The 27,895-nt window shown below is 39.3% G+C and overlaps 1 protein-coding gene across 1 annotated transcript in view; it reads left to right on the top strand.

Annotated features, from left to right (window-relative positions):
- Window positions 1-26,945, top strand: part of BNC2 (basonuclin zinc finger protein 2) — a 239,293-nt gene extending 212,348 nt beyond the window's left edge. Inside the window, exons 5-6 of the mRNA XM_068423510.1 lie at window positions 1,364-3,330; window positions 26,285-26,945. Coding sequence (XP_068279611.1) covers window positions 1,364-3,330; window positions 26,285-26,945 — 2,628 coding nt within the window. The remainder of the gene's footprint in view (window positions 1-1,363; window positions 3,331-26,284) is intronic.
- The last annotated feature ends 950 nt before the right edge of the window (window positions 26,946-27,895 follow it).

Genomic DNA, 27,895 nt, shown 5'->3' with positions numbered 1-27,895 from the left:
TCAGCCCTGAGAAAAAAATAAAGGTATTTGCAAGCTTCATAAACAAACAAGAGCTAGTGATTTTTGCAATGGTGTGTAGTCCAAAGTGTTCAGATAAGGTTCTGAAGCTGAGACTGAAAATTTGAAAAGATCAGAGACAGTACATTGGAGTATCTTGCAAGGCTTTCAAACTGTTTAATCATGAGGAAGCACTGGAATAATTCTAGTTTCATGTCCTGCAACAATGCTTGCTGGTTATAGTCGCTCTGCTGATGTTATGTCCAGCATTTGCCCAAAAGGAAAGATGCCAATAAAATGATGTATTCATTATATAAGTATTTTAATATCTTTTTATCAATACATGCTGCAGTGGACTGCCTGACATTACATTGCAGAATTTTTAATTCCTACCTTCAGGCAAATCTCATGCTTACTAGCAAAAATGAAAGTGTGAAATGCTTTTTAATGTATATTTAACAACAGATAGTCTAGTGATTACTGATGTGTATTCTCTCTGGATTTTTCCCTTGCTATCAGAAGGCAATGTTAAGAGACAACATTTTTACACATTTATGCTATCTACATCCATCAGATGCTTACTTTTTACATATTTTTAACTGTCATTTATAACACGGCTGCAAAAAAGTCGTCTTGTAAATCTAAACCATACTAAGACTCCAATCTTACAATCAATTGCCAGTAATAGTCCAGTTATGCTTAAAACAAGTGTCTCAATTTCTACCTTTTGATGCAAGTTTATAAAGAATATGTTTTTCAGTATTGCTGTCTTGGGAAAAAAATGAAAAAAGAAAAAAAAAGAGTAAGGTACAAGTATTATGTGGTATTTTTAAGACTTTTTGCCTTGCATCAAAATTTCTTGTGAGATGGCCCATGAGTGACTTCAGTCTTATGTCTGCTTATATTTAAGAAGCAAATCTATCAATCAAATGCATTTATTTAGCTCTTTCTTACAGTGTCACCATTTAATAGTGGTTAAGGTACAATTTTCTATATTTTGCAATGGAGTGCACAGCAACAGTTCATGTTTTATGCTAAGGTATGCTAAACAGTAGCATTGTACATAGATCACTGTTGTTAAAGTATCGAAAGCATTTGAAATCACAGAGCCCCATAGTCTCCATTTTGTTTGCTCTGACATTATTAAACTCAGTCTTCTCTGACTGTGACTCTAATTACTGTATTTGCATGGCTGGAAAGTTTGCATTTTTCAATCGAGTTCTATTAATGCTGTTTGCATGTTGTTTTTTGAGCTTAGTGTTTCATGTTCAGGCAGCAGAGCACCTTCTATTGAATTCAATAATTATGCAGAATCAATAAGTTTTTTCTCTGTGTGTCTTTGTTGTTTCTTTGATATGGCCTCTAGGATGCTGCAGGCAAGGTGCTGGACCGCTGGGCCATCATGTCCAGGGAAGAAGAGATCATTACCCTTCAGCAGTTCCTGAGATTTGGAGAAACCAAATCCATCGTGGAGCTGATGGCAATTCAAGAAAAAGAAGGGCAGGCTGTGGCTGTGCCATCTTCAAAGACAGATTCAGATATAAGGACTTTTATTGAAAGCAATAATCGCACCAGGAGCCCAAGTCTCCTTGCTCACCTGGAGAACAGCAACCCTTCCAGCATTCATCATTTTGAAAACATCCCGAATAGCCTTGCATTCCTGCTTCCATTCCAGTACATAAATCCAGTCTCTGCTCCACTGCTGGGGCTACCTCCAAATGGCCTCCTGCTGGAACAGCCGGCAATGAGGCTTCGTGAACCAAGCCTTACAACCCAAAATGAATATAACGAGAGCAGTGAATCTGAAGTTTCCCCTACACCTTTCAAGAATGAGCAAACATCCAGCAGGAATGCTTTGACCAGCATCACAAATGTTGAGCCCAAAACTGAGCCAGCCTGCGTCTCTCCTGTTCAGACGCCTACACCTGTCAATGATTTATCAAAACCAGAACACACTAAAAGCTCATTCCGCATTCACAGAATGAGGAGAATGGGGTCGGCCTCCAGGAAAGGAAGAGTGTTTTGCAATGCATGTGGCAAAACTTTCTATGACAAAGGTACTCTTAAAATCCACTATAATGCTGTTCACCTGAAAATCAAGCACCGGTGCACTATTGAAGGCTGCAACATGGTCTTCAGCTCTCTCAGAAGCCGCAATCGCCACAGTGCTAACCCCAATCCCCGCCTCCACATGCCTATGCTAAGAAATAACCGCGACAAAGATCTAATTCGTGCTACATCAGGTGCCGCCACTCCAGTCATAGCAAGTACAAAATCCAGCCTAACTTTAACAAGCCCTGGGCGTCCACCAATGGGGTTTACCACTCCCCCTCTAGATCCTGTACTACAGAACCCTCTTCCCAGTCAGCTGGTGTTCCCGGCTTTAAAGACTGTCCAACCTGTTCCACCTTTTTACAGAAATTTACTTACTCCTGGAGAGATGGTGAGTCCTCCAACCTCACTCCCTACCAGTCCAATAATACCAGCAGTGAGTGGCATGGAGCAGCATCCCCCTCCTCCTTCAGAGTCATCATTACCTTCAGTGCTGATGCCCACCCCTGAGCCTAATGCTGACCTTGCCCCGAAGAAGAAGCCAAGGAAGTCAAGCATGCCAGTTAAAATTGAAAAGGAAGTTATCGATACTGCTGATGAGTTTGATGACGAAGACGAAGATGTGAATGACAGCAGCACGATGGTGAATGACATTGGTCATGACAATCACTGCCATTCTCAGGAGGAAATGAGTCCAGGCCTGTCTGTGAAGGACTTTTCCAAAAGCGACAGAAGCAGATGTATTTCCAGACCAGACATAAGAAGGGCAGACAGCATGACATCAGAAGACCAGGAGCATGAGAGAGACTATGAAAATGAGTCGGAGTCGTCTGAGCCCAAATTGTGTGAGGAATCCATGGAAGGTGATGATCGCCTTCACGAACCTGGTGAAAAATCTATGATGCACAGTGACAGACCAGATGAAAACCACAATGACTCTTCCAACCAGGATGTGATTAAGGTGAAGGAAGAGTATACAGACCCTACATACGATATGTTCTACATGAGCCAATATGGACTGTACAATGGAGGCAGTGCCAGTATGGCTGCCCTTCATGAAAGTTTCGCTTCTACATTCAACTACAGCAGCCCTCAGAAGTTCTCACCTGAAGGGGAAATGTGCTCCAGCCCAGACCCCAAGATCTGCTATGTATGCAAGAAAAGTTTCAAGAGTTCCTACAGTGTGAAGCTTCACTACAGAAACGTTCATTTAAAAGAGATGCATGTCTGCACAGTGGCTGGCTGTAATGCTGCATTCCCATCACGGAGAAGCAGAGACAGGTCAGTAAATATTAATTGATTTTCTGCATTATTAAATGTGTCGAATTATGTAGGAATAGGCAGTTTAGGTAATATGAAGAAATAGAGAGATGCACAGTAATGATAAGTGACAATTGTGTTCCCATGCCATTGAGAGAGTTGTATCACTGTAAGATTTTCATTGTTGCTTGGCATTCAGAACAGTATATATTGTGCCATCCTCTTAAGTGACTGGCTAGATAATAAATGTCATTATTCTTTCCCTGTGCCTGTGAACACATGTATAGTACTTCTATTTATAAGCTGCAGCTTTTATTACATTTATTTTCTTGTCTCTGCAACTTTTAAAACAAGAAAAGCTTCTATTAAATATATAGTAAATTATATACAATACAAATATCTTCATGCATGCATATCAAACCATAGAACTAGGAAGGAGGGGAAGGGGTAGATGAATGGATGAATGGATGAATGGCATGGATGAATGGATGGAGAGAAAAAACGGAAAGATGGGAATAAAAGAATGATTTCCATCCCCATAGGGTCATATAAAAGCAAACAGGAAGCATTAGAAGACTATTCTTTCTTCTCTTCAATTTTTAAAACTAGCTGCTATGTTGTAGCAAGAACAAGTAAATATTAAGAAATAGTTGTCTCTTTCTTCAGTAGAACTTATACACCTCTCTATCCACTATGGTCATTTAGTCTACTTTATCTTCTTCTCTGCATATGAGCAACTCCCTTCCCCACTGATGGGAACTATGCACACTCAGAGAGGAGAGGCTAGACCCCTACATATTTTTAAGATCAACCAGGGTGCATTCTGCTGGCCCTTCAGATGACATCATGCCCTAGCTATGCTGCATCAATACTGAAACAGTTGGGCTTAAACAGAAGCAGCTGGTACTTAAACTCTTAGGGTTTGGGTTTTTTTTTTTATACATTATTCTTTTTGATTCCTGAGGAAATTGTAATATAAATGGAATTTGTCAAGGTGGTAGGATAACACAGTTATTTCATACTTGTGGATAAAAGCTCTCACATGTGATGATGATCATGTTGTTACACAACAAAATCGCTCTGGTTCATGGAGTGATGGTGAGATTAGGTAGTTTCTTTTCCTTTACTTGTGTTTCATATTTTTTCATTATGTTGTAAAAAATCAGCAGACACAGGAAGGAAATTAAACCTAGCTAAACAATTCACACACAGCTCCTCTTTTTTTTTTTTTTTGTTGAAATTGATGTGGTTTGAAAGTGAATATATCATGTCATATAAAATGAAAACAAGACAGTATTGAGGATACTGAGGAGCCAAAAATCACTATTTTGATGGAGAGTCCAGTCCCGAAATATCTCATGTCTTCTGTTACCATTTATGAAATCCACTAAACAGAAAAATAGAAACACATATAAGAATACAAGTTCAAAACAGAAGTTTGCACTTCAGTAGGATGAAACCACTGTACATAAAGCAGGTAAAACTAAATTAAGACTCCCTTCTTGGGGAGGGAGCTTGATGTTTTTGTAAGTGCATTAGCACTCCTGGTTTGCAGTAGTAGTCTGGACATGCCTTGAAAGAACCAAGTAATACTGTCATGGTTCTTGATAATTCTTTCAGATACTTGAGTGAGAAACATCCTCAAAACTTCCCTGGGCTATCCATTTTTTATCCAGAAGTGCAACGTCTAGGAATGTGCAGAAATGAAAGCATATGTACAGCATATAAAAGAAAGTGGATGAAAGCTTTAAGTAAACATTTTAAACATTATTTTCTAATATTTCCTCAAAAAAGAAGTTTTTTTAAAAACAAGGTTAAGAAGCAAAAGTTTAATTAATAGATTCTCTCTTTTTTTGCAAACTGTTTAATTGCCCTGAAGATTTTTCCATTCTATTTGTTTTTATTTTTTGCTGATACTCCTTTTGAATGTATACATTATTTTAGAGAGAATCATTACCTAATTAATACAATTTCTAGCTCTTCAGATCATGGAGAGCACCTCAAAGATAACTGGAGAACTAAATTAATAGCATTGCAAATTGAGAACTTCTTCCAGCCACTTACATCAATTTCACTTAAAAGCTCAGAAGCATTTTACTATTAATTGCTGTACAAGAAATAAAAAATAGCTACCTAAAGCACACAATGATAATTCCTGGATAATGTTTGTCATGTATTGGTGTTCCATTTTGAGCATATTATAAAAAATCTGTGGGATTTGCTTGTGTTGTGAGTCATACAGTCTTTGACTAGCTAGAGAAGCTTAGAATTTCTTTGCTTTGAAAATTAAAATTAAATCATTTTTTCAGTAGTATCTTCTTAATAAAATCAGAGTTCTAGCTATTCCATAGCTTATAGAGTCTTCTGACATTATGTTTATTTTAGCCACTTCATTAATCATATTACTAGTATTGTATTAATAATGTTATTAATCCTATTATAAATAGTTAGAGGTCTAAAACTCATAACTCTAGTTATGTTCTGAAAGAAAATACAAGCTTACGTGGAGACGAAATACATTGGCTGATCCTTTTTGTTTCCTTTAGAGGCATCTGATACAGCTTAAGGCCTTTTCCAATGCAATTCTAGTTAAAGGCTTGACTATGTTCCCCCTGACCTGTACAAACACAAAACTCCAAATTGTTGACAGTGGCTGTAGCTGTTGTAAAATGGGCTTTGCAAGGATGGGGTTGTGATACAAACTGCTGGTTACCAGCAGCAGCAGGTCATGTCAGGAGCAAAAGCAGTGCTGCTTTGACTGAAGGAGGGTTTTTTTATCCATGTCACAGCTGCAGCCCTCTCGTGGAATGCATCCTGTAGCAATTCATATTAAGGGCTGACTAAATCCAGCTTCACCATTCCTACATCATTTGTGCCCAGGTCAACTCCCGTATAAATATCCTTCTGCCAGAAAAGTTGGAATATCTTCTGAGGTCTCTGACTAAACAACTGCTATTCCTTGTAAATTAGGGTCAACATAACCAGAAGATTCACGAGTCCCACCTCATGCATGTTTATTCTCCACAGGGCAGAGAAAAGCAAAGCAGAGTCCCAGCCTTTACTGTCAATGACCCAGTAATTCTGTTTTCCCTTCTGAAAATTAGACAGTATTGCTTTTGAATAGTCAAGCGCCACTGAGCCTAGATTTTTAAAAAAGTGCCTTTTTTCATCCTCTTCTGATCTACAAGTAACATCACTCATCAAATCAACCTTATACATACCTATATCTTTGATCTTTTCCCCAAACAGAGAAGTCTTTCTTTCTTTCTTTTCCTGAAAGCACTACACTTGTGAAAACCTCTTTTTCTTCCATTCTTCACCAGCCACTCCTTGAATTAGCTGTTCATCCATTTCTTTTCCTGTATTTATTTCAGATGTCCTTTCTTCTAAAGGCAAGGTGTTCAGGCTTCTTGTTGCAAGAAGGCAATGGAGAGTAAATAGGAAAAGAGACTATATTAAAAATTATGTCAGCGGTCAGAAGCAGTATCATAAGCCTCCTTTTGAACATCTTTTCCAAATAATTTTTTGTATGGAAAAGAGAGAGAAGGAAAGAAATTCCTGTGAGAACCGTGCACTTGAATGGAAAGAATTGTCCTTGTAAAGTGAATTCTTTCTGGACTCAGAGGAGGTCTGTCCTGTGAGTAAGGAGAAAGGGCCTGTGGCCCTAGTTGGTTAGATTCCCCTTCCCAGCCTCATCTGTGTGTCCCGCCCCAGCAGACACTGACTTAGCCTTACAAAGAAATAGGTGTGCTTGGTCCTCGAAGCCAGCACTGAGGTACAGCTGCTCAGCTAATGATCCTGAGCTGTGGCTGAGACATGCGATGGGAGGAAGGAATAGTTATTTCCTGTCAAAAAAAAGGACAGCAATGACAAAGTTTCATCTAAGAGTCTGTATTGGAGAACACATGCAGTGGTGAAGTCTGGAAGGTGAAGTTTAAGAGCAGTTGGCTTCATTTCTGCCTCTCACGTTTAACAACCAAGAACTTTGTGGTCAAAACCACTGATGAAACAGGAGACGGGTGGACCTTCTGCCTTCAGTAAGTCTTGTTGAGAAGTTACTGTCAGATCTTAAGGAAAAATATAGCCATTTTCTCTGTCAGCCTTAGTGCATGCTAAATCCCAGTTTCACCTCAGTACTGGCACTGTTAAAAGCTGTGTTTCTTAAGCTGGGACACAGCATTAGTAACAATATGTTACCACATTTTCCTTTCTCTCAATTTATGCAAAATAAATTAATTCTTAGTGTACCTTTTCAGAGGAACAAAGCAAGAACTTTTCACTTTGTCTTTCTGCTACTAAAGTAGGACTATTAATTGCTCAGGTTTGTCTTTAAGTTTTCTCACAAAGTGAGCATGTGTGTGTGTATGTGTGTGTGTTCCACAAGATGGGAAAAGTGATTGAGCCCCATGAATAAATTTAAAAACAAAATAATGTCTTCTCAGGGTGACTTATAAATAAATATAAGGCAACTATTGGTGCCAAGTGTGATCATGCCACTTGATTGCTAGTTAAATCAGTCCAGATTTAAACATGTAAACTCCTTGATTTGTATGGAGCAAGACATCTGTAGGTGGTTTATTAAAACCTGCCGATGTATCCAGAACTAAATTTGTGCAGATATAGGCCTCTGGGTAGCTGTATTGAAAAAGCAGAGACATACTTTTTGTCTGGTTACCTGACTTCCAGCCCTGTACAGGTGTGCTTGAATAAATTAACATCGGTTACCTATGATGAGCCACTGCATACATTATCAAGGGAGGTGAAGATGTGAGAAAGCTGCTACCTGCCTCCTGTTATCACCTCCTTGACACAACAGCACCCATTTTTTCATCATCCTACTATGCTTGGAATCTTCTACAGATAACTTTTTAGAGAATTATTTTCTATAAATCACTCAATTCCAGGAACAGATAGCTCCAAGAAATAAGATATTTCTCACTGGTCCATGATAACTATTTCTGTGTTTCCCCTAATATAATTAGCTATCATATACAGCTTGAATTTCCTCCAAAAAGCACAAGGAAATCAGGTTTTAAGACATTAGGTGTTTGATGAACCATTTGTCAAGAGACAAAAGAGCTGGTTTGTACATGTTTTAAGAAACAAACATATTTATACCTATACTACTGTTTCTGGACATGATGCAGTTCATGAAGAGACTAGCTGCATATCCAATACAATTGTATGAACCATTAGGTTTTCTCTCGCAGAGTCACTAAGATGTGTGTCATTGCTAATGTTCGCATAACTCTTCCTTACCCAAGAGAACCTGGATCATAAAGAAACATTTTGTGCCACCCCTAACACGGAGCTAACCTCTTCCTTGAGTAGTCATGCTGAATACAGACTGCCTGTCATATTGCATACTCACCAATGTGAACAAGAGAAGCAGAATTAAAACTAGAATGCATAGAACTAATTTATTCATAAGATTTTTTTTATTTAAAAGAAAAGAAATAAATTAAAACAAGCCCTAAAGAGGGTACTTATGTGAGTAAAGATTGCAGGATCATCTCCGGCGTGGAGGGAGGTGTTTTCCAACTACACATACCCATTTGTTTTGGGTTTGAGTTGGAGGTGGTGGTTGTATTTTAAAATTACCTGCTACCTTCCATTACCTTGTTCTCTTTAGGTAGACAAAATTGTATCACTTTGAGAGTGAGAGTACAGTTTCTTGTGCAGTGCAAGAAGTCTCATTTTTGTGCAAACTTGCAAAATAAGTCAAGGACTTTTCAGTGACCTGAAAAGTTTATTTAAATAAACTGCTACACCAGGGTTAAGATAGGTGGTAAGCATAAGTAAAGCATTGAAAATACTAGCCAAAAGCAAAACATCCATTGAGCAATATTTTCCCCTGGTATGTGTTGTGACAAATAGTGTGAATGTTTAATTTGTTTTGTCCAAGTTTTCTGCACAGGTTCTGTGTGTTTTATGTTCGGTGAAAGAGGTTACTTGGGAAGACAGGACCTGGAACATGAATGCTTATTCATAATATCCTGGTTGCCCCTAGGTTCCTAGGAAATAACTGGAAGAACCAAAACTCTTCTTCAAAGGGTGGGAGAAAATTGAGTATTTTCCACTTATCTGAGTAAATGTAAAGCTGTTCCCCATATACAGAGACGTCCCATCTTCCCTAGAGTCTTTTGGAAGTGCGGTAAACAAAACATCTACCTATGTTAGCTCCTGCAGAGAAAGGCTCTAGCTGTTCTTTTAAACTTAACAGCAAAAGACTACGAGATTTCTGCTACAGTGGAGGAAGCTGTGTTTTACAGATACAAGATAGCACCAGGGCATTATTCCCAAAAGCTTGAATTCGTGAAAATGGAACAAGACACTGCAGCCTGAGAGATATTGTACTCTCAGGTGGAGGAGTCTGGGGAGAAATAATGAAAGGGGGAGGGAGACACATCTGTGGCAGGGATAGCTGTATGTTTACTGCCCTTTGGAGTTACAGCTCTCGATGAAGGAGGGAGATACTAAGTAGACAGGTAAATGCTGTCTCATATATACGTACATGATACATTCATTTGTCAGCTGTGCTTTCTGTCTGAAAAGAGAAACTGTCACATGAAGAGGCAAACTTTACATCAGAACTTATGGCCTAACCAAAACTTACTTGTAGATGAGGCCATTTTCTTCTCCCCTTAATGATGATGATGCTCCTCCCCCTACACTTGAGCCATTTCATTCATTAGAACATGAACTGAGTGACTGTGCTGGGACATATCCGAATTAAAGTTAAGTTTACCTGAAAGTAAGAAAATTGGTGAGGCAAGTCCTAGAAAAGACCTAGGAAAAAAAACCCAGAAGGGGAAAAAATTAGCAAGTGTAGATGACTGCAAATACCTACAACACTGTTTTGGAGGATGTGTGCCCATCCTATCAGTATATCTAGACAGAGGTAGGCATTGTCCACAGTTGGCCTCATCCCAAAGATACCGTCATTCCTAGCGTTTGTGAGGTCACAAGCTATTTTTTGAGGTAGAATCATGTAGCAGGCAATCAGTATAGTAAAACAAAGCTCGTTTGGGTTCCTATTCTGTTACTTTTTGACAAGATAGGTCTTGGCTGTTTGACCCAGATAGGTTGGTTAAGAAGTACAGAGAATCTTTTGCTGTAGCCATCGATATCTGAGACAGTGGCATGAAGTTTGCAACATGGGTTTGCAACAAACAGGTGAGACAGGAGTGTTTTACAGTGGAATATGTCTTAGTAAAAAGATGTTACTCAAAAATATTTTGCAATTTATGGGCCCTAGGGAAAAGAAAACCCAAAATCCAACCTCTATAAATCTGGGACAGTTTTTCATGGTTATACAAGTTGCTAGTGGTTAGCAAATGCGACAGGAGTAATAGCAAACTCATAGAGTAGAGCCTGCTCTCTCGTAATTGCAGGAGTACACTGTGCAGTTAGAAACAGTTAACGGGAAAGATAACCAGACTGCTGACTACTTCTCTAAGGGCGATCTGGAAGGAAGAGATGCAGAGTTATCAGTTAGAATTAAATACTCGACAGTGTCAAGGAGAGACTATGTACTGTATAGGCACTGCAAGAGACTGTGTGTGGCTTTTTACTACCCCTTAATCCTGACCTGCAGTACTCACAGTCTTCTGTCCTTCGCGTGTCTTCAGGAAAGATGGCCAGCTGTGCCACACATCATGTACCAGTATTCATGATATTATGCTGTACGTACTATGGTAGAAACAGAATCACAGAATCACAGAATCACAGAATGTTAGAGATTGGAAGGGACCTCAAAAGATCATCTAGTCCAATCCCCCTGCCGGAGCAGGATTACCTAGACCATATCACACAGGAATGCATCCAGGCGGGCCTTGAACGTCTCCAGAGAAGGAGACTCCACAACCTCTCTGGGCAGCCTGTTCCAGTGTTCGGTTACCCCCACCGTAAAGAAGTTTTTCCTCATATTTATGTGGAACCTCCTGTGTTCCAGCTTGCACCCATTGCCCCTTGTCCTGTCAAGGGATGTCACTGAGAAGAGCCTGGCTCCATCCTCATGACACTTGCCCTTTACATATTTATAAACATTAATGAGGTCACCCCTCAGTCTCCTCTTCTCTAAGCTAAAGAGACCCAGCTCCCTCAGCCTCTCCTCATAAGGGAGATGTTCCACCCCCTTAATCATCTTTGTGGCTCTGCGCTGGACTCTCTAGCAGTTCCGTGTCCTTCTTGAACTGAGGGGCCCAGAACTGGACACAATATTCCAGATGCGGCCTCACCAGGGCAGAGTAGAGGGGGAGGAGAACCTCTCTTGACCTGCTAACCACACCCCTTCTAATACACCCCAGGATGCCATTGGCCTTCTTGGCCACAAGGGCACATTGCTGGCTCATGGTCATCCTGCTGTCCACTAGGACCCCCAGATCCCTTTCCCCTACGCTGCTCTCCAACAAGTCTGTCCCCAACTTGTACTGGTACATGGGGTTGTTCTTGCCCAGATGCAGGACTCTACACTTGCCCTTGTTATATTTCATTAAATTTCTCCCCGCCCAACTCTCCAGCCTGTCCAGGTCTCTCTGAATGGCTGCGCAGCCTTCCGTTGTGTCAGCCACTCCTCCCAGTTTGGTGTCATCAGCGAACTTGCTGACAGTGCACTCTATTCCCTCATCCAAGTCATTAATGAATATATTGAATAGTACTTGTCCCAGTACCGACCCTTAAGGGACTCCGCTAGACACAGACCTCCAACTGGACTCTGTCCCATTGACCACCACTCTCTGGCTTCTTTCCTTCAGCCACTTCACAATCCACCTCACTACCCGATCGTCCAGACCACACTCCCTCAGTTTAGCTGCGAGGATGCTGTGGGAGACCGTGTCAAACGCCTTACTGAAATCGAGATAGACCACATCCACAGCTTTACCATCATCTATCCACCGGGTTATGTCCTCATAAAAGGCTATTAAGTTGGTTAAGCATGACTTCCCCTTGGTGAAGCCATGCTGAGTGCCCCTAATGATCCCCCTATCCTTGATGTGCCTAGAGACAGCACCGAGGACAAGTTGTTCCATCACCTTTCCGGGGATGGAGGTGAGGTTGACCGGTCTGTGGTTACCCGGGTCCTCCTTCTTGCCCTTTTTGAAGACTGGAGTGACATTCGCTTTCCTCCAGTCCTCAGGCACCTCTCCCGTTGCCCACGACTTAGCAAAGATGATGGAGAGTGGCCTAGCAATGACTTCCGCCAGCTCCCTCAGCACCCGCGGGTGCATCCCATCAGGGCCCATGGATTTATGGACGTCCAGGTTGCTTAATTGGTCCTTGACCCAGCCCTCATCTACCAAGGCAGATTCTTCCTCTATCCTGACTTCTTCTGGGGCCTCAGGGGTCCGGGGCTCCTCAGGACAGCCTCCAGCAGTATAGACAGAGGCAAAGAAGGCATTCAGTAACTCTGCCTTCTTTTTATCCTCTGTCTTCAGGGCCCCCACCTCATTCATCAGTGGGCCTGCATTACCTCTAGTGTTGGTTTTACCTGCAATGTATTTGAAGAAGCCCTTTCTGTTGTCCTTGACCCCTCTTGCAAGGTTTAATTCCAAAGAGGCCTTAGCTTTCAGTGCGTGAAACCACGCATTCACATGCAGCAGGTACATGTAAAACGTTCCCAGAGATACTAGAGACACCTCGGATGATCTGTCGGTACCTGAGGTAACACAGGAATACCACTGATGCAATACCACTTATAGCTCTTCACATGTTGACCTTTTAATGGCAAACACTGGATATTTCCTGACAAGAGGTTTGAGCCCACCACTTCTAAAGGAAATCTAAGGCTTTTTAGTAGTGCTTCCTACTTTGCAGCAACATCTTTTAAATGAGTAGTTTGCCTTGTGGTAAGCAAGTTTTTCTTTTTTTTTTTTTTTAAATTAAGAGCTTATTTCTCATTTAAGCTTGCCCTATAAAGCATTACTTAAAAAGATCTGTCTAAGAAATAATTTAACATTTTTGCCATGAGGCACCTGCAAACTTCATATAAATGGACCTGGAAGAGAAATGAAAGAGTTTTAGATTTGCCAAAAATGTACACTGTCATAAAAAAGAAAGGATTGCAGGATTTTGTTGGCATTGTGTGTAAATGTAAAGTGGTTCGTTTTGTACGGGGGAGAGCAGAGGGAAAGAAAGAAAGGATGGGACTGTAATAAGGAGATATTTTTTGCTGTCATTTTGATTTTGCTTTTTTTTGGAACAGAAAGGGAAAAAAAAAGCCCTAAGCTGTACATCTGTGTCAAACTATGTGAGCCTGAAACATAAGCTGTAAATTATAAGTTTTATAAGTTGTTATTTCCAATGTTACTGATTTTGATTCTGGTGCTTTACAAACTTTATTGCTTATTTTATTAACTAGGGACAAGTGTTGCCCGCTTCCAGGGCAATATATTTTTTCCCTTTCTCTCCCTCTTCCTCCCTCTCTCTCCTTCTCTCTCTCTCCCCCCTTTTCTATGTTATGCCAAAATAAAAAAGCAATTGCACTTCAGCCACCTACAACTGAAAATACAAATGGAACATAGTTAATTTTGCTGGCCATGCATCTTACATTGTACTTTTCTGTTTAACGTACAAAATGTGGAAATAAAAATAGCCCAAACATGTATATATGTGTATGTGTCTGTGGATGTGTGTACTGAAAGAAAGACCTATATGTAGCTATGTTGGTAGATAGAGATCTAAAAATACAGTGGATAGAAAGAAAACTTAGATTCCCACTCAGAAAAGGCAATTGAGCCCCTGTTTCAAGAAGAAGATGCATGCAGATGATATATTATGCAAATCTGAGAATCAAGATTTCATGAGGGGAGGAGGCAGGCCCTTGCAGGAAGGATAACAGATCCTGCCCTGAACGTCTCTCAGGTCTGATAGCCAGATAGGAGAGAGCACTAATTCTGCAGCCTTTTTAGTCTTTTCTGTCACAGAAGGGGCACTGCTGGGTCAGTCAGCTCACTAGTAATTGTGTTTTACAGACTTCTAAAGCAATTGGCTCAGTCAGTCCCAATTCAATAAAAGTGGAGAGCGAGAGTGAGAGCACTTTTGTTCTATTTTTTACTTGAAATTATTTCATTCAGCAGTCTGTCTTTTTTATTACCAGGATTTGACATTAGCACTCCAAGCTATATTAGCATCCATTTCAGCAGTTCAGTAATGGTATTAAAAAAACACTTAACTTCAACGGTGAATGGTTGTATGACAGTACCATAAAAATCCACATTAAAAAAAAACTTATGTATTTGTCCCTGCAAATTATTTTTCACTTGTTTAACCACTTCAAAACTACACTCTCTTGACTGGTGTTTGCAAGAGCTCTAGCAGCAGGGAAGGCTTATAAAGGAGCTGAGAAGCAACTGCAGCAACAATGGCGTAGAGGGAAAAATGAAGACATTTAAAGAAGAAGAAAAATGTAATAGGAACACGCAAGAGGTCTTTCTTTTTCACAAGAAAGGCCTCTCATTTTGGGTGGGTGCCTGTCATTCATCAACCAAAGTAAGATTTTAAACTCAAATCACTCAAGGTAAAATCTTTGGCATCTTCCACATTTCTGGGATTTAATTTTGAACCCAGCATTCTCCAAGCTTGGAACGGCAGCCTAACTATCTTGGCACTGCAGCACACTCATAAATGACTGCATTAGGTTCTAAATTTTGATTAAACATTCTGTAATTAATCAATGGTAGACATGAAGCAGTTGGCAAGGTCCAGAGCTGCAAAATGTTTAAGACATAAAACATTACAAAGTAATTAGAATGTGCTCCTTCAAGAGAAGGATTGCCTTCAATAAAGAGGTAAATGATAGGATCATGTTTATTGTGGACGTAGGCAGCCAGTGCAATATGATAAACTGCAGGAGATACACATATCAGTAATCATCCACATTATTAGTGTCATTAATCATAATTCTAAAAATATGACAGCAGCAGTCAACTTTTTGACCAATTTTGCCTCTGCCTGTTGGCCGTTATAACTTCACTAATAGACTGCAGAGCTCCTGTGTGTGGCAGTTTGCATTGAGAATGGAAGGTTAATTATATTTGAGCTGCTGATTCCTCCTCTCCTCGGAAAAGGCTGAGCACTTTGACAATCCCAGGAGCTCGCTGCTGTTAAACCAGTAAAAGTACTTTATTGAAATTTTCTTTGTTGGCCAGGAATGAGTAGATGTTTCAAATGAGATATAAGCGCCAGGCTGGGACGGCCGCTAATGTTTCTTCCAAAATAATCCTTGGACAGCAAGCTGAACTCATACTTCCCTTAGATATCTTTGCACAGTCTCTTGTGGATGGGTAAAAAGTTGAGAATTTAATAACTGCTGATAATAGTATGTATGGAAGAATCTTGGAGGATTGAAATTACTGAGGAGTTGGGGTGTCAGTGAAGGGAGGTTATAGGATAATCAGCTATCAGTTGACCTGAAAGGGGTACTTATTTAGTAATGTAAAATTACTAATGGAGGAACCCTGTTGAAGTGCCACATTGTGTTTGATTTTATATTTGCTCTGGTATTATGTAAATAAAACCAGCATTTTTAGACAAACAAAGCAGAGGGAATGAGAATTGCCGTTGTGTTTTGACCAACAGAAATGGTTTACATATTCGTTGTGGAACCTGAAATTGTACAGACCTACCCCTAGATCTGAGAGTTTATTATTAATTTGAACTTATAATGTAATCAGTAAAGAGTCTATGAACCTTCTAAGCAAATCATGACATAATGTGTTGCTATGCATCAGTATCTGGGAGAAAAGAATTGGTTTCAAAGCGGAACTGGGGGAAACTACCTGTTCTGACTGAGTTTTGTCTCAGTCACAGATAAACTTGAAACACAGTAAAATTCTTAAGTGGGATGCTGAACGGAAAGTACTGTTTACATAAAATCTTGCAAAATTATCACATTTTACATGGCTGTTGTAACAGCAAAATAAAATGAAGGATGAAAACTTCTGATTACAAAACTTGGATCATGAAATATTTAGACGATCTAGGTTTGAACAGAAATGTTAATTCATGCAGTCTGGCAGCAGATTCTACCTGGATGTTGCCTCAGTACTTCTTAAGGGGAAATACACCCTGTATGAAGGACTAGCAAAATACTTCAACACACAGGAGATGAGGACCTAATGCGTGACTGATGTGCGGGGCCTTGTGTGAATTGCCTGTGTGGGGATAAACTTTTCTGTAGAGCATGTGTAGATTGTAGAAACAGCTTATGGCAGTTGGAATGATTGTCAATGGTGCTGAGCACCTGTAATTTCTATCAAAGGACTTTGTCATACATATGATGACCTTCTTGTGCATGTAACATTGCTACACTGAGTTAGTTCACTTAGGAAAAACTCCGTCAGATAAATCTTTTTATTCTAAACTTTCTCAACCAGGCCGGATATTAGACAAGAGCGCTGGCTATTTTGTAATGAGTCTGTTTTGCTTCCAGGCAGCTAGTAAAGTGAGAGGTTGAAGTGTTGCAACACAATTTTGATCATTTCTGAGTAACTTTGGCAAGTACGCCAGTGGTTGTGCTTTTTGTTTGTAATATCTTTTGATCTTTAATGGACAACAATAGTAATATATTAAGAGTGCAACATGACTTCGATGCTTCTGAGCACACACAGCTGTTGTGAAAGTGTAATTCTGTTCACACCGTAAGGACCGTCTCACTAAACACCTCAACAGGTATGTACTGAATTATTGGGCCTCTCAAGAATCCTGTACCTGTCAGATTTTACATTAAAAATTATTTGGTAGCAAACATTGCCATCAGATATCAGTTCCACATTTAACCTGAGTATTTGCTCACACAGTCGGCTATACTGCCTCCCCAAACGCCATCTCGGCATTAACATTTTCTATGCATTCCATGGCAATGACAGATTGTTTTTTGACTCTAACTGTGGGTTAAGTATGCAAAAGGCATGTTTGCCACTGCCAACAAACCAATAATTCTCACTAACATCTTCAGAGTTACAACATTTATAAAGTTGCAAAGTGGAGTAAACAAACCATCTGTTTGGCTTTACCATATATGTCATGCTCTCTTATTAGCATATTACGATTCATTTAGTAAACAAATTTGGTGATTTCGTTCATGTCAAAGTTAGAGGGAGCTTGAAGATGATTAACATTCCTGGGACAGGCACATTAATACATTGCTTCCTCTGCAAAGTTAAATGACTTCTCAGGAGAATCACCCCTTGTTGACAAGATGAGACTGTCAATTTTGTTTGCCTGCCACATTAGGGGCCGTAAGGGGATGGGAAGCTCTGAGAAAGAGGAGCAGTGTAGGCAGCATAATTCACTGCGAATTGAAAAAAGAAGTCTAATTCTGATAAATGGTTGACCCCAATACATCCTACCTGTTATTACAACAGACGTGCCGTATCTGTGCAGTAAATTAGTTAAACCCCTAAAGAGTTTGATGGGAGCTTATCTTCAAGTGAATAATTTGAGTGTAGAGGGAGCTGTCTTCGTGACCAGTGTGAGTGATTTGTTTCATATTGAAAGGGATTGAAATGACTGGGCTCCACATCTTTAATTTGCAAGAACTTGCTTGTCCTTTATTTCCTGCATTTAATAAGCACTTTTTTTTTACTTTTTTTAATAGGTGCTGAACTGTATTTTACCTTTTGGATTTTCTTCCTATGAAAGGTTAATATTTTTCAGATTCTATGCAATTTAAAGACTCAAGAACTGATGTTATTGCCCAAACTGTTCATGTAGAAATGCCATGATTTCATTGGGTAGTATAGTATTTTGCCTTCATTCATTGTTCTAAAGTCGAGCCCCTATCCTTACTTTTTCCCTTATATTGAGAGCAAACTAATCATGATCAAATACATGGAAGCACTAGCTCACAGACTGAAACCTTGGCCCTGTTCAGATAAATGTGAATTTTATAATTTAGGTCAGATCAGGATTTCAGACCCTTATTATCTTTGCTTAGATTTATGGATTTTTTTTCTTTCTAATTGAAAAAAAAAAAACCAACCTGTATCAAAGACTACTGAGAGAATGGCAAAATTAGAACAGTAACTGAGAAAATAATTTCTTTAACAGTTTCTATTACTAATTAAATTCCAGGAACTGTTTTATTGTTGATTCTCTTAAGTAAATGGGGTAAATGATTGTTGCTTCCTTCTTGAAGAAATATCAGAATTAAGGCCATATCTTTTCTCATAAATATGTACACTGTTATATTTAGCCAGAGTCTTACTTTCTGGTTCTTTGATTTTAGCTGCATGAAACTCAGCGCTTTCAGTCTGCAGAGATTCTGAGAAAGCACAAAATTCTGGGTTTACTTTCTGTTATGTTCACATATTCTGAGCCTTTCTATGAGTTTCAGGCTTAAATAAGCAGGAAAGGAACATGAAATTGAGGTAAGACCACAATACTTTGCCATATTAGCAAATTGTGTTAGCGATGAGAATCATGTGAAATTTTTAAACAAAACCATAAATCTTAATTGACAGCCTTTGAGGTAAAAAGAAACAAAGAGAACTTTGCTTTAACATTTCATTATAGGTAAAAAAGTAGGCTGAATACTGAGCTGAAGATAGGTGTGGAAAAATTCTCACGAGAGGAATAATGAAAGTTCCATTGTTTATGATATTTTAAACCAGATTGACAAAACTTAGTTTTAAACTAGGTATAGCAGGAGGATAGTTTGTATGAGGCCTGTACAATCTAAGCAGTTACTTCCATATCCAACTTTAATAAGAGGTTTGCCAATCTGTACATAAACCACCAGACAAATGTGTCCTGGTCTTTGATTTTGTAACAGAACCTTCTTCAAACTGCTGAAGATGGTGTGGTTTCAGGTTTCGTTACCCAATATTAGCTTCTGTCTTCTTTAAAAAAAATAAATCTACTATTACTTGGAAAGAACAGAATTTAATAGAAAATAATTTAATGTTGACTTTTAATGCATTAAGTGTCCAAATATAATTTTATCATATTACTTAATGCTGGGATCACTTGTTGTATCTTAAAGCAGAGCTGCCCAAAGACTGAAGGCCCCCTGCTGTCTGTGATTGATTTCTTTGAAATGTTAGAATGATAGGGGTGGGTGGTATTACTTTGGCAAATCATGTATTTGCCAGAAATTCATTTTCAGAACATTTGAAGTGATGGGGATATTGTTTTATTTGGAGATATAGGAAGAAAGGATGTGGCAGGATACAACTGGAAATGTTGAAATTATTCAGTTCAGAATTTTAATGAACAATAGAGTACACTTTGAAGTTTGAGTGAGATTTTCATCAGGGAACTTTGTCGCTTACAGTCAGCCAAGGAGGAGCAAGGGGCCAATACCTAGGACATTTAACTGGGACGTTGGCTGGCTTGGCCTTTCTGGCTGACTTCATCAGGGTCTGGAAAATGGGTTTTCTTAGTCGCTAACTGACTGCCCTAACAATTATGCTGCTGTTTCATTCTCACTCTCTTTTTTCTCTCATCCTTTTAGTATTTAAGTGTAATCATGTTTTTCTCTTGCTTAAAAATTAAGAAAATAATGCTTTATGTTTCATTTTGAACAACCTGCCCTGAACTGTGAACCACACATTCAACCCAATTTTTCATGCAGTTGGTTTTGTGCTCTGTGTAATACTTGAATTTAAATAAATAGAGCACTCTTTATCATCCAAATTCCCTAACTCTGCTGTGTACATCAGAGATGAGGTTCGTCCTCGTGTAGATAGGACTGCAGCCATGGCTGCATCCAAAGTTGGGCTTGAGTCATGCATAGAATTCATGCCAATTTCTATGCCAGGACAAATTCTACTCTCTGATAAATTCCTCCTCACTCACTTCAAAAAGAAAAAAAAAGACTGACTGAATAAAAATAAACTAAAATAAAGCGGCCATTACGTTTTTCTTTCCAACAAATGGATAGTAAGTTAACAAAATCAGATTCACTGATGAGTGTAGAAAGAAACTGATGAAGAGAACCCAGTCTGGATTTATGAGCTGTGTAAATGGCATGTACGTTCAATTGACCATATTTCCTAGGCTTATAATCCCCTTTCTTCCGTTGATGCATAGTGCATCTCTCACTAGAGGATCTTGCTAGTAGTAGGTGGGGTGGAACTGACAATGAATTCTAATTATGGAAGAATACTTCCATGAATTTCACAAGAGAAGGAAAACACTACTACCAGTGGGATCATGCCCACAGTCAGAGAGATGCTGTAGTTGCTGTAACACTCTGCATTATGCTGCTACCGAAACTCCTGTCTCAAAGGGCGGTGGTGAATTGGGTGGTGAGATACCCTTGCCGCTTCACCACAACCACAGATTTCATGTGTGTCATCATTACCATTATCATCCTTACTGCAGCACTGATGCATTCTTAAAATAATTGAATTCAGAAGGCTGAATTCAGTCTGGTGAGGACTTTCCACATACTTTTGCCCACCGTATGTCTAATTCATAATAGTAACTTGGAAGAAGAATTTCATTATGTGGAAAAATCAGGCAATCCTCCTAAAATAAACCAGAATTTGCTAAAACTTCCTTGCTACAGCAAGCTACATCTCAAAACATCTTGTAAAAATACTCTCCTCATTTTTCAGGGTATATGACATGTAGTACAGAGCTAAACAGATGTTTGGACATTCTTTGGCACACATAGTATTTAAAATTCTCAAAACTAACACTCTTCAACCATCCCTTGTTGCCTAGGATGGGATAGATCTGGTAACTGGGGCTGATTGAGATATGCCTTTAGTTAAGCTCTTTTGACCTCGTATTTCTGCCTGAAAAACTTCATTCACCAGTTGTCTTGATGCAACATTTCCATTGCCAGGATCAAATGTCGTTTTGGTAGCTGATGTACAAATAAGCAGTCTTAAGAAGTCCAGAGTCATTCAAAGGATTTTATTAGGTCAAATATTTTATGCTTTCTATACATATGTATACCTCTGCTGTTCATTTAGGTTCTTAAAGTTTTTTACCCTGCAGATACAGCAGCAACTGCAATGCAAAGGACACCAGATATAGCCTTAAATGAGCTAGCTCAGCTCTGAGGAATAATGGAGCCATGGCAAGCTGAAGCTGATCTGGTTTTGGTATATCTTGCTTCATGATTTTCCTCCTGTTTGATGGCAGTATTCATGCACTGGCATAAATCATTCTGCCCAAGCTGTGCCTCAGCTTACCCAGGAAACGTTGTTTACACGTATCTGGGAGCAGGACTCTAAGGAGGAAGGGGTAGCAGCATTGTAAATCACATCAGGGAACAGAAAAGCTGAAGCAAGAAACTGCAGATGCCATAGGAAGGAGGAGATGAACAGATTACAAGGTGGCTAGCATTGGGTGAGGGCTGGTAGAGGACTTGCTAGGATTTGGGAGTGACAAAGCAGGGGAGAAAGAGTTGGATTAGGGTGGAATACTTCAATGTGGTACGGAGAAAGGTGTCTGGGAACTACTGGAGCAATTTAAGATGGCTGAATGAGTACATTTTCCAACGAAAAAAGCAAGGAAGATCAGCAATGGATGAGAGGAGCAATGAAATAGTTAAGTTTAATTTATCAAGACAAAAGATAGTATGGGCTTGGCCAATATTTGTAATGCTACTTTTTTCTTCTCCTGTCTCTCTGACTGCTATTTGCAGCTATTAGGTCAGAGTACAGGTTGTCAGCCACATACTCTTCTGCCTTTCCAGCTGAATAAAAGCCTTCATAGCTTCATAGCAGATCATGCTTCATTTCTGCCCCTAAACTCAACCCCATTCTATTTGGCAATTGCCAGTGCTTGCCTTTTCCCAGAACATCTCCCTTTTTAAATTTCCTGGTCTGTACTGCTTCTCTTTCTAGTCTGTCTTTATCCACACTCTTTCTTAATTCCATTTTTTTTTGCTTATGGATCCATTATTTGTAGCTGTCCTTACATACATGGGTATGTTGCTCCTACACAGAACTCCACTGTCATCTTTTCCCAAAGAAAGCTTGGGAATGCTGCTGTCAGCCCTGAGAAATGCCTTCTTTGTGCAGGGCACTGTTCAAGCAGCACCCTGCACGAGTTTCTCAGTCTTCACCTCAGGGTACAATGCTACGTTTAGTTGTGTAGCAGACAGGAAAGGGATGCAGGGTTAGACTCCCAGCACTCTAGACTGGTGTGTCTATGAAAAGACACTTTTCCTTTCCGCCTATCCCAACGATCGTTCAGCTACTGGAAATGTGCGTTGCTAGTACCTTCAGCACACAGTAGTCTTAATTCTGACAAGGTTTTAGCCTCTGTGACTTTGGTTTCATCACAAGATTTCAAAACTTCAGTGTCCAAATAAATGAACTTTTTCTCACAGTTCATTCCTCTCATCCCTACCAGAACGTTTTTACATACGATATTTAGGGAGAGTATTAAACACAAGTGAAATAGATTAAGAAATGAATGTAAAAGAATCAATTCTCTTGAACTGTGGTTGCATAATGGAAATCGACTGCTATGAATGAACCTATGTTCAAAAGTTATGAACAGCAGAGCTAATGCACTGCCATGAGTTCATCTTTATTATTGCATTACACCTGAATCAATTGATAAAGTAGCTTTTTTAAGGCTAGGAATGGCACTTAATTGAATAAAAGTCAATGTAATTATATTAGGAGAATCCAACAGTACTGCTGACAGCGGAAAAGGGACACTACTGAGCAGAGTGCCAGAACTGGTGCGCACATTTCTGCACATCGTTTGCCTGACAGATATTATGGGCTGGTACATACTTTAACTAGATTACTGATTGCCACTGCTGTAAGTGAGAATTGAATAAGGGAGGCATCTCTTCTTATCAGAACATCAGCAGGGTTTGCATCCTTACACTGGTCTTTCTCAGAATGGCCTCTGTCCCTCTGGGGCTCAGCGACCCCTCTTAAATGTGGTAATTTATTCTTATCTCTTCATTCAGTGAATGTTGAAGTTATTTTCACTGCATGCCTGGCTGCTGCTTTTCTCAGCAGCAAACCAAGGAAACAGTAAGTGCAAATGTGTGGAAACAACAGTTACAGTTATCCTGACTAGTTTCTACACTGCAGCAAATTCCCGTACCAGGGGAGCGAGGAGGGGAGGGAGAGAAATCGTAAGAAGTAAACGCATGAGCACTTTATGAGTAGTTCACAGTTAGCATTATGATGATAAGCACAAATGTGCTTTTATGGTCATATAATAACATTGGTCAGTGCGGACAGGCCTTCACAGTAAGCGTTTCCTGTACTGCACTGAGCAACTTCATGTGGAGTTTTATGCCATCTGACACCAGGAAGGCAGGGGACTGTCAGGAGTACTGTTTATCATTCATATATGTGCACACTGCATTCATCTGTTCAGAACTCATTTGTGGATGATAATGGGGATGCTGTGAATATGCTTTGATTAATTTGCTTTATGTTTTTCATATTGTGTGGCTGAGTCAGTATCCATCAGGACAACAGTATAAGTGAGATTACAGCTGACAAAAAAAAGTTTCACAGTCAAGACTTCTTTTAAAGTCTGTATTTTATTGGTTTCAGATATTATTTTCTTTTCTCTTTTTTTTTTTAAAGAAAAAAACCCGGATATGTCTGGATTGGAATGTGAATTTGTTCTCTCTCTCTCTCCTCCCCCTCCCCCTTTCTTTCTCTTTTCTCCTCTCTTCTCTCTCTCTCTCTTTTGTGATCTCAATTTAGCAAAAGATTAGAAAGCTGATCTTATCACAAGGTAAGCTCAGCCTTCCTAAGTGCAGTGTGGGGATATGCATAATTACACTTCTGCACCTCAAAAAAGCAATGGTGCTATACTTGCTTGTGTGAAAGGAGTATTTCCCGTGTGGGAGAAAAGCAAGAAATACTCTCCACTTTTTTCTGCCCTTGCCCATACCTCTCAACTGTCTCTCATTAGAAGAGAAATTTTCTGTTCTAGACCCCCAGTTACTGGAATAATTGCATCCTAAGCAGACACGATTCAATTAAACTGCAGCTCAGTATCACTTTTATGTTAGAGAAGTTACCTGCATTTGCAGGTGAGTGGGATGGATCGCTTCTATTGCTGTTTTCTTTATTTATTCCCATAAGTTATGTGCAATAGATGAATGAATCACAAAGTAAGTGACAGAAAATTACAGAAATTAACTCCACATTCAATTTAATCTTCCTACATTTGCATTTTGCTTATTTATCTGCATTGTATTGCTGTACCATGTTTGGGACCTCAGCAGGTTGAGAGGTATGTTTCAAAGGGCTTCTTAAAACAAAAGCTTCCAATAAGGAAATATTGCTAATAGCTGTTGTTCCCCTTCTCCCTTTTTTTGTTGCTGTAGGACCTGAATGTCTGTAAAATATTTGATCATTGTTATGTCTTCCCATGCCAATTTTATACCTAGTGCCTTTTTTTTTTTTCAAATTAAAGTATTCCTATGTTAAAACTCTCTTTCTCTCTCTCTCTTCCCCTCCCCTCCCTTCTTTCTTTTCCCTCCTACATTTGGGCTCTGATCTGCAATTTATAATGGGCAGACAGACTGGTGAGTCTGCATGTTGTAAATTGCGGGTTTGGGTCCTTAGCTTGCAAAGAATGTTACGCAGTAGAACTTCGCTAATTCTTTTTTTACTGACTTGAAAATCCAGTCACCCTCCAAAGAAACTGAACAAATATTTGTCTTTTCCTCAGCAGTGGTGCACATTCTGAATACTGAACCCTAAAGTTTTCTAATACTGAAAACTTTATACTGATTTCTTATTATCAAGCACTTTGACAAAATGAGCATGTTCTGTGGTCAGAGGTCTTTGATGTCTGTCATGTTTGTTGGTTGGATTGTTAATTCAGAAAATGCAGTTTTTCAAAGAGGGTTTCCTGACACTACTGCAAATCAGTGAGGTTCTACTGCAATGAATGAATAAAGCCAACGTCAAAAGTGGAGAGTAGAATGCAGTATTTAAAATAATAGGCTGTTTTACACAGTTACTAACCCAAAGGCTTACATTGCTTGAAAACGTAGAGCTTCATTTCTTGAAAATAAAGGCCCAGATCCTGTAAAATACTTGAGAATATTTTTACTTGCAGCTCTTGGGATCTGGTCCAAGGACCACTGACATCAGTGACAGCTTTTCCAGTGTCTCTTGAGCACTCACAGTGACTTCAGCACATACCTAAACGAAAGCCCATGCTTAAGTGTTTTGATTGATTTGGGGCAAAATTCTCCTTGCCTTTAGTAGAGTTTTTTTACTGGAAATCACACTGCTTGGGTCAGTCAACACTGCATCAGGCACAGTACTGGGAAGAGTATGGGGAAGAGCGGCAGTGCCCTCACAGAGGGATGGAACCAGTGACTTTGGCTAAGATTTTCAGAAACGTAGATGTAGATTTCAGAGACTTGTTCTCCTAAACACTTCAAGTGTTTTCCATCTTGGTTTGGCCTGATTCTGAATCCCTTTATACCACAATTAAATTATCAGAATCAGGACCTCTGACTATGTATCATTCAGTTACGGTTTTTTTTCTCCTGCTATATTTCACTTACACAGTTATGTGAGTACATATATATAAAAAAATATACTTATATGTATGTATAAAAATATAAGGATATGGATCTAGAGACAGACATAGATACAAACACACACAGATATTCCATATCTTAATAATATTTTCTCTTGAAGCAAGACTTTTAGGAAGGCCAGGAGGGATTCAGGAACCAAGAAGAGCATTTTGCATTTTCTGCTAGTGCAATTTATTATTTTGTAAACATCAAATAAAAGGGCTATAGCTGCTGCTGGGGACTAATGTTGAGGAGCAGTAGCTGAAAAGAAAAACAATATGGGGATAATTTGCTTGTTTTGTTTTGGTTTTATGTTGCAATTTGTTCATTTATAACAAGACTGAATTTTCCAAGAATGACGGATAGGGTATATTTTTATGATAAATTTTTGAAAAATCAAAATTTGGACTTGGTGCTTGATGACTGTATGTTTAATCAAAAATACTGTACGTTTTTCCTTTTCTCCCTTCCCTCTTCCTTTCCCAGACACAGTGCTAACATAAACCTGCACCGTAAACTGTTGACCAAAGAACTGGATGATACGGGCCTGGACACCTCACAGCCTTCTCTTAGTAAGGACCTCCGCGATGAATTTTTGGTGAAGATATATGGTGCCCAGCATCAGATGGGGCTCGACATAAGGGAAGACACCTCCTCACCTGCTGGTACTGAGGATTCCCATATGAATGGGTATGGCAGGGGCATATCGGAAGACTATATGGTCCTAGACCTGAGCACCACCTCCAGCATCCAGTCCAGCAGCAGTATCCATTCCTCAAGAGAATCTGATGCAGGAAGCGATGAGGGCATTCTCCTGGACGACGTTGATGGGGCAAGTGACAGCGGGGAATCTGCCCACAAAGCAGATGCCCCTGCCTTAGCTGTAGGTATGGGCACCGATGTCCCAGGATCCCTCATGTTCAACAGTGTTTCAGTGAGCAACGGTGGGATAATGTGTAACATTTGCCACAAAATGTACAGCAACAAAGGAACCCTCAGAGTGCACTATAAAACAGTGCACTTGCGAGAGATGCACAAATGCAAAGTCCCTGGGTGCAACATGATGTTCTCCTCTGTCCGTAGCCGAAACCGTCACAGTCAGAACCCCAATCTACATAAAAACATTCCCTTCACTTCAGTAGATTAGTTCAAGGATGGACACAGCATAATGCCAGCTCTCAGAGAGGGCCCACCACATCTGAACTGCCATATACAGTCTCCCTTTATATATATATATATATATATATATATATATAAAAAATATACATATATATATAATCTTTTTCTTTTCTTTTTTTAACAAAAGAAAGAAACACCAGGTGCTTTTTTCCCCTTTGTTGGTTGTTGGTTTATTTTTTTTCCTTTTTTTTGGGATAGAAACAAAAAGGTGGGATCTTTAATTTGAGGGGAGAGACCCTTCATGAAAAAAGCAAACAAAATCAAAATTCAAACCCACAGAAAACTTGCATTTGTCCCTAGTTCTGTTAGAATGTTCTTGGTCATCTCCAAAGAGACAATTTGTTCTACCCATGACTTTTGCCTGAAAAAAAAAGAACAAAAAACAACAACAAAAAAATTGCAAACAAACAAAAAGATAAAAAAAAATCTACTTAGTTGTCTTTGTGTCTTCTAAGCGTTGGGGATAACGTTCTACTAAGCATGGCTGTTACACTTGTATATATATATTGAGCCTTGACAGGCCTATGATGTAAAACAATTGTATTGATGGTGGTTTAACTCTTATTTTTTTGCTTAATTTTTACAGTTACATTCAGCTGTTAGATAAGCAGGAAAAATAGTTTGCTGGCTAGTTCTACTCATTTATGTTAGCTTTAATGCACATTTTTAAAAGAACCACAGTCTTGTTTTAACTACCTGCTAGATATAAGTAATACAGAGGTGCTGGCATGCTTTACAGTACCTGATCTGATACAGTTTTTTTGTCTTGTACTATTACATAAATCCAGTCATGCACTTTTTCGTACACTACAAGGGGATGTGTAATAATATCCATGCTTTTTTTTCTTAAACTATTGCCATATTTTCAGTAAGTGTCTTTAAAAAAATACACTTAGATAAAAGTGGTCTGGTCAGTAT

The sequence above is a fragment of the Nyctibius grandis genome, chromosome Z (assembly GCF_013368605.1).
Source record: "Nyctibius grandis isolate bNycGra1 chromosome Z, bNycGra1.pri, whole genome shotgun sequence".
In the NCBI taxonomy this organism is placed as follows: Eukaryota; Metazoa; Chordata; class Aves; order Nyctibiiformes; family Nyctibiidae; genus Nyctibius; species Nyctibius grandis.
Note: the sequence above shows the minus strand (reverse complement) of the source record. Positions and strands in the feature narration are given on the sequence as shown.